The sequence below is a fragment of the Humulus lupulus genome, chromosome 8 (assembly GCF_963169125.1).
Source record: "Humulus lupulus chromosome 8, drHumLupu1.1, whole genome shotgun sequence".
NCBI lineage: Eukaryota > Viridiplantae > Streptophyta > Magnoliopsida > Rosales > Cannabaceae > Humulus > Humulus lupulus.
Genome location: NC_084800.1, coordinates 27,057,955 through 27,070,616, shown reverse-complemented (window position 1 = coordinate 27,070,616; position 12,662 = coordinate 27,057,955). Strand labels below are relative to the sequence as shown.

The 12,662-nt window shown below is 29.9% G+C and overlaps 2 protein-coding genes across 3 annotated transcripts; one reads left to right on the top strand and one right to left on the bottom strand.

Moving 5' to 3' along the window:
• Window positions 1-2,765: 2,765 nt before the first annotated feature.
• LOC133796497 (uncharacterized) lies at window positions 2,766-5,779 on the top strand. The gene is made up of 6 exons (XM_062234032.1): window positions 2,766-3,077; window positions 3,352-3,609; window positions 3,701-3,874; window positions 3,972-4,078; window positions 4,583-4,905; window positions 5,021-5,779. The coding sequence occupies exons 1-6, from the start codon at window positions 2,931-2,933 to the stop codon at window positions 5,590-5,592; spliced, it is 1,581 nt and encodes a 526-aa protein (XP_062090016.1). The 5' UTR covers window positions 2,766-2,930; the 3' UTR covers window positions 5,593-5,779.
• A 51-nt stretch (window positions 5,780-5,830) lies between these two features.
• Window positions 5,831-8,537, bottom strand: LOC133796498 (protein HEADING DATE REPRESSOR 1). 2 transcript variants are annotated; one of them, XM_062234034.1, is made up of 4 exons: window positions 8,264-8,338; window positions 8,059-8,159; window positions 6,679-7,016; window positions 5,831-6,248 (listed from the first exon to the last, which is right to left on the bottom strand). In XM_062234034.1, the coding sequence occupies exons 2-4, from the start codon at window positions 8,069-8,071 to the stop codon at window positions 6,042-6,044; spliced, it is 558 nt and encodes a 185-aa protein (XP_062090018.1). In that variant the 5' UTR covers window positions 8,072-8,159; window positions 8,264-8,338; the 3' UTR covers window positions 5,831-6,041. The 2 variants fall into 2 exon arrangements, with proteins under 2 accessions (XP_062090018.1, XP_062090017.1); XM_062234033.1 differs by lacking the exon at window positions 8,059-8,159 and having other exon boundaries at window positions 8,264-8,537.
• Window positions 8,538-12,662: the final 4,125 nt, after the last annotated feature.

Here is a 12,662-nt window from a genome sequence, read left to right as displayed (position 1 = left end):
AAATCATTGTCATTTGTTTCCCACTTTCTCTCTCTACTCTCTCTATTCTCTCCTTCACTCTCTCGGTCCCAAAACCAAAATTTGTCACTCTCCTTTCGCATTCACTGTCGAATATGTGGGCATTGTCTTCCACAACCACAACCGCGCATCAATGACAAGAAATCTGGACCAGAGTAGGCGGGTAGGCGAGAAAACTCAAGAGATCGACGAAACAACCCTGAAATAGAAAAATGTGCAGGATTTACTTGTTTATTCTACAATAAATTGTTTGGACATTGTTTATTTGTTAATTTTTTGTTCATAGGATAGATCGAGGCTGGGGAATGAAGAAATCTGAGTTTTTTTTTATAGATTTTTATTCACCTATATAGGGCTCGATAGTATATGTTAGGTTCTGGGTTTGATTGTGCCTCGATAAAATTAGTCATACTCTGATTTTTGCATTTGCCTCGATAGGTCTCGATAGAGTTAGATATATTTTGATTTTTTATTGCCTCGATAGGCTTCGATAGCCCATACAAAATCATAAACGGCTTGGTAAAGCCTATTATTATTGATCATGTTGTATGAGTGATATCTTCATGTAATGAACTATGTCCGATTTACCTATTAATGGAAATTTCCTTACTTTTAAAAAAAAATAGTACACATTCAAATGAGTAGATTTCACATTATTAAATTTTCATATTTTATATAAATTTCCTATTTCTATTCATTTTGATGGCGATAACTTAACTTTTTTATAAACCATTATACAAAATTAGTCAATATAATAATAATAATAATAATTATTATTATCTAGTGTAATAAAACTTGGCATAACATTTTTTCGTTTGCTTTGAAATACTATAAAAGATAGAGATTTTAGCATAAATATTCCTTGAGCATTTAGTTCATAATTTCTGTTGATAGTTAAGTTTTTAAATTTTATAAATAGTAGCAATTAAGCTTTTATTTTCACAAATTTTTTTTAGTTTTTGTATGATTTAATTTAAAATTAAAATAAAATATGATATGTAAAAATATTTAGAAATATATAATGTTTAGAAAAAATCTCAAAAATATACATAAAAATTTAGAATTGATAAAAAAAATAATAAAATGACTTAATTAGTGATTTTATTTTTTTAAGAAATAAATTACCAAAACAATGAAAAACTTAAATAACATTTATGCTAAAAAAAAATCCTAATATACATGTGTTACACCTAAATTTTGAGAATTAATAAATTTAAGCTCATAAACCGTAAGCTCGAAAATAATAAGTGTTGGCAGTACATTTGTATAAATTGATATGATTCTAGATCCACTATGAGTTATCAATACTCGAGCATGAGTTGTATGGTTCAAACCTTAGTTGCAGGCTCGAAGGTATTAGTCTACGAAGAATGAGTTCGATGAAACCACTAGGTGAGGAGGAGGCTGACTGGAATAATGAGCTCGGAGTCTTGTTCGATCTCGAAAGCGCGTCCACTTTCCGATCGAACTCAAAAATGCGTTTTACACATGGCAGCTATTAGGGAATCTCTATTCCTAAGAGATTTGTTACTATTAGATATTAAATCCCAAATATCATGGGATATTATGTAATTAATGTATTTATTTTATAATTTAAATTATTGTTAGTAACTTTCCAAAATAAAGAGGAGATATTCTGACAACCAGGTCTATAAATAGCCTGTGGATTTTCATTTGTACTCACACACAAAACTGTACTAATAATACTTTGTCAAATTGCTTTCTAAAGAAGTTTTGAAAATGTATCAAGATTAATAATACTGACTCATAGACTAAAAATATTTTAATTGAACCATGTAAAAATTATGAAATTCTTTTTTTTTTTTAATATTATTTAATAATCTTCATAATTAAGTTGACGAAAAATGATGTAAACAATATCATAAATAACGAACCAATTATGACCTTTACTAGTCATATCCAAGTTGAAATTAGTATCTTTTTATATTGGTATACTCCCTTATGAGGTTAATAGATAATATTCATTTGAAAATCACAAGTTAGATTCCTCTTCAATTGTAATTTTAATAGATTCCTTAAAATAGGCTTGGCTTGGGGAGTAACCCCACTAATATATTTATATATAATATATAATTTTTAAATAAATAAAAAAACAAGAAGACCATACTGGATAAGTTTTTAAATAATATATTACATATTTTTTTTTTGAAAAGATATTACATTTATTGGTAAGTCACTTATTAGAGTCTTCCTTCTAAAAATAAATAAATAAATAAAGCATAGGCAAGTTGAAAAATAAGTGAAGGATGAATAAAAAAATAAAAGGTGTCGACAAGGAAAAGACAAAAGCATGTCAGCCAAGTTTATCCAAAACGCCACGTAAGCAAATCCATTGAACTGAAATCTTACGTGTCTAAACACGCCAACTCCGTCACCACCTCCCACCCAATCACACCACCGGACAATACTAAGTCAGAACCTTCACGAACCCAGTGGGTCCCACTCTTCTTATCCATTCTCCCCCACGTGCTCCTCACGTGACTCCTCCACTCAGCACTACACTCCGAATTTGCTGACGTCACCTCCTCCACAACCTCTTGACAATTTTACCACCCCCGTCGACAACGGGTGTGCCATACAACTCTAAGGGCTTTTCGGTCATTTTTCTTCCTCAACGCATGTCTAGATTTGACACGTGGCATATCCGCAAGGCACGTGTAAAAATTACGTCCCAAGTGGATTCCTTTTATTTCATTCATATATCAAACTCTCTAAAGAGCCAGCCTGGTCCTCCGTAGACGCCATTTTATTGCGAGGACGAGACTAAGCGAGTTCTATTCTCTGATTTTGTGTACCAACTCAGCGAGTTACATCTGTGCAAAGAAACTCAGCGATTCGTACGTGTTGACTCACCGTGTTTGTGAATCGACTAGTTTTTTTTTTTTATTCACATGGTTCAATTGATGAGTTCGGCTATGGCCGAGTTGAAAGGCAAGGGTTCCAGAAAGGCGACGGTGAAGATGGAGATCGATGTTGAAGACTTATCGGATTCTCTAAACTCGCTTCACAAGCGACCCAAACTCGACTCGTCTTCTCAGGTTTCGTATATTTTTATTTATTTGTAATTTTGTATATATACATATACGTTGATCTTAGTTTCAGAGACAACTGATTAAGGTTTATGATTAATCTTCAATAATTACTTGTGTTTCAATTCATATGTTGATTGATCAAAATATTCCTTTGACCTGTTATTTAAAAATTTGTTATATGGGTTTCTTGCTCTGCACTTTCTCACCTGCCAAACAGGGAAATATTCGAGTATTTCAATCCTCAGTTTCTTAAGCTGTTATTTTTTGCTTCTGCAAGCAGGAAAATATGAGTTCTGATACATTTGGAGACCAGTCGTCGATGTACAATCCTCTTAATGAACCAAGTCCACTGGGTTTGCGTCTCAGGAAAAGCCCCTCTCTTCTGGACTTGATCCAAATGAAGCTATCACAAGATGGTGTAGCTAAATTGGCAACTTTAGGCAAGAAAAATCTCAAGGGAAGTTCTATTTTTAGTAATACAGATAAGCTCAAGGCTTCCAATTTCCCAGCTTCAGTTCTAAAGATAGGAACTTGGCAGGTATATATTTTGGAAACATTTTCTATGTTCAATTTTCTGTGGTGGGCAATGAGTTAGCTTTAATACTGAAATACTATATATTTTTTGGCAGTACAAGTCGAGGTATGAAGGTGATTTAGTCGCAAAATGTTACTTTGCAAAGCACAAACTTGTATGGGAAGTGCTTGATGGTAGTCTTAAGAACAAGATAGAAATTCAGTGGTCAGATATCGTGGCTCTCAAGGCTAACTATCCAGATGATGCTCCGGGGACTTTGGATGTAGTGGTAATTCTTTTTTTTCATAAAGTGGTACTAAACATTGTTATTTGGTCACTTATGGTGATGGTGATGGTGATGTGACTAGTTTCTTTCTTTGGTATAGCTGGCTAGACCGCCCCTTTTCTTTAGGGAGACCAATCCCCAACCAAGAAAGCATACCTTGTGGCAGACAACGTCTGATTTTACTGGAGGACAAGCGTCCATACACAGGTATAGTATAGATTTCATATTCTAATCATTACTGTGGGGAATGTTACTTTTGGTACGAGTTTTCCTACATTTTGTTTTGTTATTGTCCAATATGTAATCAACATTGTTGGTGTGTATATGATCATCTGGGATAAAGATGTGCGTATATGAGACTTGGTTATTATCCAATATGTATTCAACATTGTTGGTGTGGATATGATCAACAAACGTCTGACCGTGTACTTGGCATGAATTATTATTATTTAAAGTTTGAAAAATTCGGTCAGAAATAGAAATATTGTGTGTGTATACGTATATATTCTGCTGTTGCTTCATTTTCAAGCTATGTAATATAGAAAAATGTTCCTTTACGCATACTTTTTCGTCTTGACCAAATCATGGTTCGAGCAGGAATCTGTGATGCCCCTTTTTTCTTTCCAACTTTTCATGGTGTAACTTCTAAGCTATGTGGTTTGCTTGGATGGCAAACGTGTAATTTTGACCGGGTCATTTATATTGTGACAGACAACATTTTCTACAGTGTCCACAAGGCTTGTTGGGGAAGCATTTTGAAAAGCTAATCCAATGCGACCCTCGTCTGAACTGTCTAAGTCAACAACCAGAGATTGTGTTAGAGTCTCCTTATTTTGAACCCAGAATAACAAGTACTGAAGACAAGAATGAGCTTAGCAATGGGTTTGATCTAAAGACGGAAGACAGGCCTGTTTTCTTTGGTATACATGATACAACATCAACATCTGGTGCTCAGTCATCCTCCATAAACGAACAGGAATTCACAAACAGAGCTCCTGAAAGTTATAGCTCCGAAATTTCCTCAGCTTGCTCAGGTAAAAAAAAAAAAAAACTAGCCTTGAAAGATTCTTACTATCATCTTCTTATAGACACTGATTTTGAGTGAATACTTGAACTTGTTTTCTACATTATATTTATGTACAACTGAAGAATTCAAGAGCGTTGGAGCAGAGAACTCCAAGATGCTAAGCAGGTGGGATCAAATCAAAATGCCTGGAATTCACCCATCAATGTCAATGAGTGATCTAGTGAACCACATTGGAAATTGCATATCTGAGAAAATGACTTCTTCCACAAACCCTGCCTTTCCTGGAAAGCAAAAAAATGACAAGGGCATTCTGGAGGAGATTACACAGTACTTGTTTAATGATTCTCAGTTTAATTCGGCCTCAGATGAGCAGTCCCTTATGACAAGGGTCAACTCCCTGTGTTGCCTTCTGCAGAAGGATTCTTCAGCAAACCAACTCTTCCACTCCATAAGTGATGACAGTATTAGTGTTGATCCAAACACTGAAGGGAAAACAGGCCAAATAAACTCCAACTCTGGATTGGCACCCGAGTCCAAAAGGGACAACTCCATTGATGGTTCAGAACGCAAGCAATCTCAGGATATGTCCAGAAAGGACTCGTTTGGGGAGCTTCTTCTCTCTCTTCCAAGAATAGCTTCTCTACCACAGTTTTTGTTTAACCTGTCCCAAGATTCGGATAATCAAGCCAGATAATGATTTTCATCAAACTCCCAAAAAATTTATGTAAAAATAGTAGGTTGAGATATAGTGACGTAGACATGTTTGTATTCTAAGAGTTATACTTATAGAAAGACTAGTAGGGTAGTTTTGCTTGTAAATATTTTGTATTGTCTCCCTCTAATGCCTTGGCTTGTAAATCAAAAATCGACTTTTGCAGTAATTTCTTTTGAATTATAATACAAGTTTTGATGATATATAAGGTCAACCTCTCTACACACAAATAAATAAAGATCTTCATTACAGAAGTTTCACATGGAAGCATGTTTATGCAAAGCGCTAATTGCACCACAACAACACTCATAAAAACTAGGGATGTATATGCAACTTGCCTGCTTCTAACTCCTTTTTCATAACAAATCTGTAAAAAAAAATATAATGGAACATATACATATATTTTTAAAACTAGGGGATCTTTTTGCTAGCTAGGGTTCATCATGAGGGGATTCATCATCTGGGGCTTCACCATCTTGCAACATGTTCATAAGCATATTAATTTGGTCTCGAAGCATTGCATTTTCCCTCTCAACATCAGACCTTTTGTTCCTTTCGTCTTGAAGCTGAGTTTGGAGGTGTTCTATGAGCCAACCATCCTCTTCAACTACCCCATTTAGATCATCAATTTCCTTATCCTGTCCCCCAAAGCAAATACAAGACAACATAATAAAAGCAAAACAAAACATATGTATGATCAAGAGTAATCGGTAGAAATATATATATATATTTTTTAATGTCATTTTGTTTCTAAAAGAGTAGTAATAAGTGGAAATAGACATTTTTTAAATATCATTTTGTAAAATGGTTTCTGGTGTCGAATTTTGACAAAGCACTGTAAGTTCATTTTACAAAAAAAAATTATCAAATAGAGTATTGTGAAGGTGCCAATAGAAAAAACTATTTTGCTAAATACCCTTTTTGTAATTTTTTAAAAATAATTCTTTGTAAAATATCTTTCTCCATAGGTGTCAAGAGTGTGTAATAAGTTATTGAGTGTGTCGGATTCAGAAAAAATATATTTTGCCAAAAGTGTAGAATGGAAAATGGTAATTAGTAGTTAGTTACCTGTCTGTTCATTTCTTGGACGGCAATCCTCCTCATGCTTTCAACAACATCAACATTGACTAGCTTTCGCTTCTTGCCAATCTGCCAGCCGCGGGGATAAGTGGCGGTGTCAAAGTCCGGCATGGGGAGCAAAGACTCGGCCGATGGCCGCCGTCGATTGGCATGAGTTGTAGGCTCCAATGGTTCAAACAGAGCCTTCCTACGTTCAGAAAGCACAGGAGTTGTTGCATCAGCTGCATCCTCCATTTTTACTTCATTAGAGGGAAAACTTTCTTCATTAATATCAACATTATCTTCTTCTCTTGTTGTGGTCACCTTCTCTACATCCCTTCCTTTACCTGTTTTTGTAGTCTAACCAATTTAGAAAACTGACCAACAATTAAGAAAAGAAGTTTTAATCATAAAATCATTTATTTCCATTCATTACTAGCTCTCTAAGCTTTAAAACATTGTCTTGTGTCACATCACTCTGAAAAAATTGTAAAAGCTTTAAAATTGTAGGTTGGTTAAAGAGTCTAATCATGAACAATCATTATTGTATAACAAATAAAGTTTTCATTCCACACAATTTGGGTGCCAATCATAAGGTGCCAAAAATTAACATTAAATTATCATTTTTCAATCACTGAAAATATACACTGATAAATTATAGACCCGGCCCTTATGTCCAATGAAAAAAAAATGGAAACATTTGAAATATATTAATAATGTAAATTTACTTTAAAACCTGAAAGGGACTTGGTTGTTATAAATTATAATCAAGTCAAAGTGGGGGCAATATTGGCTATATCTATTACACCTTTTTTTTCTAAAAAAAATTACAATCAAATGACATAAATTATGGTCCTCCAATATCATTATTATGTTTTTCTTTTCAAAAGACAACAACTAAAATATTATTGAGTTAAGACATACACATACTCCATTTATATATATATATATGAATATATACATTTATATCAATTTTGATATATTTCCACATGGGCTTCCTTATCATCAAGATGTGGTAGAACAAGCAAGAAAAAGGGAAATAAAATAAAATAAAAAATAATTTAATAATGGGAAGGTAAACCAACCAATTTTAAACCAAACGCAAGTAAAGTAACGTAAGAGCGAAGTCAGCTAAGCTAGTCTTAAATTAATATTAATACTGTTTTTACCTCTCTTTTTCTCCAAAAACAAAGTAAGAAAAAATCTAATTTTTACATAATTGACTAACAATAGAACTTTTCTTTTCAAAAGGGTCAATGCAAATTTACAGATCAATATTCGAAATTCGAAATTTGAAAATTCTTTCATTTTTACCCTAATTTTAGCTAAACAAGAAAAACGATAATATCATAAAATCAAAAGTAAATATGGAAGGTAAGAAAGAAAAACCTTTGAAAATCATGATGAAGCAGCAAATTTATAAACCTGAAGATCAACCCGTTTTAATTTTCACATGAATTTTCCAGATATAAGTTGTTGATGGGCATATCCTAAAGCATGCAACAACCAAAACCCAAGTTCATGCAAATAAATAATAATTAAAAAAAATTCAAAATCTTTTCAAAGGAAAAAGAAAAGAAATTGGTACTGCTACCTGTTCTTTTTCGAGATTTCCAATCAATTCGAGTGGAGGAGACTGGAGAAAAGCCATCCAAAACTCCTCCTCGTCCTCTTTCTCCTCCTCCTCCTCCTCCTCCTCCATTGACCCTTGTTCTGCTCTTGTTCTGGCTTTCCATGGAAATGGAAAAAGAGAGAGAGAGAGAGAGAGTTTCTTGTTATTGATGTTGTAGTTTTTGGGTTTTGAGGAATCTTTTATTTTCTTCCTTGTTGTGTTGCTTTGGGATTTTGACACATACAATACATTAGAATACAACAGAGAAGCACATTTTACTCATAGGGATATATCATATATCACATCATCATGATTACCACTAGCATCATCGAACAGGACCGCATCACTGAACCTTTCAACGGTTGAGATTACTTGGAATTGTTTGGTGGGACCCTTTTTATTTTACTTTCTCATTTGGAACTTTATAATTAATTATTTTACATTATGTATTTTCCCATGAATTCTCTTCTCATTTTTGGAGAAGAAAAATCAAATAAATTAAAGAAAAATTATTAATATTATTTTATAATTTTTTTTTTTGGCTTAATTTATTTATTTGGCTTGGTGTGAAGAAGAATCAGAGTTACCAGTCCAACCTTGCCTTCATGTGATCACTATAGGGAGACAAACAAGAGCATTTATCCTTTTGGGGAGTGTCACCAAATTTACTCCATTTTTTATTTATTTATTTTGGGTATTTTAAGTTTAGATAATTAAGTATTATTATTATTATTATTATTAGAGGAAATTGTATATAGGTTTTTTAATAAAGTACAAAAATATGGTTTTTTTTCAAAAAAAATTATAATAACTTTTTCAAAGAATTTTTATTTTTATGAATTTGGTTTCCCATAATTTTATATAAAAGTTGTTTTATGCCATAATTTTATTTTTAATCAAGTTTCTCAACGTTAATTAGTTAGTAATTATGTTTTTCATACTTTATTTTTTTTCTTTAATAAATTTTCTCATATAAATTAAAAAAAGTATAATTATCATATTTTCGCACAATAATAACATAAAAATCATATTTATAAAAAATCCCTAAATTATTATTCCAAATTGTAATGAAGTGGATATATCCATCCGGGTTTGGTTTGGGTGTTTGGGCTTGACTATTGGATTTTGTAGAAGCAAAGTCAATGAGTTGTGGCCCATTTATGATTCTTTCTTCAGAATTCATATTCATATATCCAAGAAAGACCAACTAATGCCACCCCACCACTTTACTTCTCCTCAACCTTGAACAATAATTTATTGAGTTTCATAAATACCAAAAAATTTATTCATCATAATATATTTTCCCAACCAAAACTCCAGTGTACAATCTAACTTGCATAAGATAATTTAGGAAAATTTACACTTAGTATCATTTTCTGTATCTTAATTATAATAATAACGTACTTATTTTATTTACTACTATACCTTTGCTTTATATCATTTTGAACTCATTTCCACTTTTTTTTGTCCCATGGTATCGTTTATAAGTTTTCAATTTTTTTTAATGTTACTTTATTTCTCTTTCTTCTCCTTAACTTCAAAAAAAAAATTTCGGCCACATTGCTAATCAGTTGGACTCAAAAATGGTACCATTGCAACCTACTCTTCAAAGTTATCATTTTAATATATGAGAAACATATATTTTTTCGCCGTCGCGCCGGAGAAGATGATCAAAATAAAAAACAATATTTTAGTTTCTTTTTATATTTTGTTAACAAAAAAATAACTAAATTTTAAACTAAAAAAAAATTAATTTAGCAAAATGTGTATTCTTATTTTACATTTAAAGATACCATATGTTATTTTTTTAACAACTTTAAAGCTATTTTAAAAATATTTCAAGTAATTTTTTAAAAATAGATTATTTAGGATGTTGTTTGATAATGGTAACCAAATGGTATCTTCAATGATTTTAAAAGCAACAAAAATGTAGCTTTTAAAAGTAACTATGTAGTATACTAAATAATATTATTTCCTAATAAGTTATTCATGGTAACTTGGAATTATACGAGTAGTTTTTTATACTATATGATAATTAATTAGTTTCTAAAATAGACTTGAAGGTAATGTAAAAGTATCTTAAATAATAAGACATATAAATTACATGAGTGACTAAAAAAGTCTATTAAAAGTTACCGTGTAGAATAATAAATTAATTTTTATCAATAAACTATAGGGTAACTTATTATACTATATGGTAACTCATTAGTTTATGAAATAAATTTGAAGGTTACCAAAATGTATCTTAAATAATAAGATCATAATATAACATAAACATAACTAATTGGTATATTAAGATGTCTAGAATTAAGTTTTGGAGGTAACCAAAATGTACTGAAATAATATGATCTAAAAATAAAACTTTTAATATAAAAAAGTGACCAATAGATATCTTATCGGTATCGTAAGCTACCAAAAGATAACTTTTTACAACCCAGAAAAAACAAAAAATTTCGGGAAGCGGGATTTTCCATTTTTTTTCAAAATCCGGTAGGCTATGCTGACGTGGCATCGATATTTGTGTAAATAATTTGGTTGAAGATATTATTGTAAATACTTTAGATTCTAAATATACAATTGTTCCATTTTTTAATAGGGTTTATACTTTTTTGGACTCTGTATTTTGTTTCATTACTTGTTTGGACATTGTTTTTGACAAATTACTTTTTGGGCCCTGTGTTTTGTAAAATGATTGAAATAGACACATAAACCTGATATTAATGAACACAAATTGAATGTAATAACACAGTTCTTAGGTATAATGGTTATATTTTTGTTCTGAGTTGTTAATTTGATGAATTATTTGTGATTTTAATTAAAAAAAATTGATCAAAATTAGATTTAATTGTCTATTTGAATAATTTTACAAAACATGATTAGAAAAAAATACATGGGCTAAACAGATGATGAGGACAAAATCATGATTAAAAAAAAAGTATACACCAATTTAATATAATTTATTGCGAGGACCTTGGGCATTGTAACAGCCCACCTATACATTTGCATTTGCAAATATAGGGCTTTCTAGTTGATTTTTTCTACTGAGTTTTTTTTTTGACAAATACACTCGAGTTTATTGATATTTGATACATACATTCTTAGTGGACTTTTTTTTTTTTAATTTGTACCATTTATCTTTTTTTGTTGTTGTGAGTTTGTGTTCTAGGATTCACCTCATATATTAATTATTGCCACTTGTACTGATCTAAATTTTTGTTAAAAAAATATTTTCTAGTGTTGGATATATATATGTGTTATGATATTAGGTCAAAATAACGTGCTATACACATTTATTTAGTTTTTATTTTAAAAAAAATGTATTAATTATTTTTATTATATTATTTTAATTGTCATATCAATTTTAAATAGAAAACAGTGTTATATATATTATAAAATAATGATAGAAACATATTAAAAATAAATTAAAATAAAACATCGTTTATGATTTTTTTAAAAATAACAAAATTGTTAAACCAAAAACTCGTTAGATACATTTTTTATATATATAAAGATATAGTGCATTCTAATTTTAAAAATAAATATTTTTTCTTTTTAATTTCTTTTAAGAAAAAATACCTACGAGTTTCAATATAATAAATATTAAAAAAATTATAAATTAAAACTATGAATTTAAAACAAGTTTTATATGATCAAATTTTAATTATTTAATTTAAAGCCAACACAAAGTTATATATAAATATATATTATTTAATTAATAGCTAGAAACAATTAAAATAAATAACTTATCATTAAAAAAAAGAAATAAAATAATACAATATGTATATTTATGTATTATTTTACTACCACATATACATTTGGACAAACAAAATATGTAAATGATAAAGTAAATAATTAATAAAGGAAAGAATAAAAATTAAGCTCAAAAATATTTTTCCGTTATAGTTTTTGAAAACATATATAGAATTGATAGAGTAATTTAAATACTTTAATAAAAATTTTAAAATATATTATGATAAATTATTAAGGGCTTATTTATTATTATTTTTTTAATTTATTTACTTTATTTAGATGGTTTTATTATTTTTTTAATTTTTTAAAATTTATTTATCTTATTTAAATAACTTTAAAATTAAAGGTGTTAAAAAAAAGTATTGAATCTAACATAAACACAATAATTTCTCACATTTATAATTTATAAATATATAATAGATATTTGATATTAGATATTACGTCCCATTTTTCAAATATAAACATTGTAAAAATGATAAAAAAAAAACATAAAAGTCAATTATTATATATTTTTTGGAAAAATCTCACGACCATAAAATTATGCTTGTAAAAATAGCACTAACGTAATACAATAATAAAATAAATCCGACATTTGATAGATTTGTTTTTTTTTTTACAAATATTAAATTTT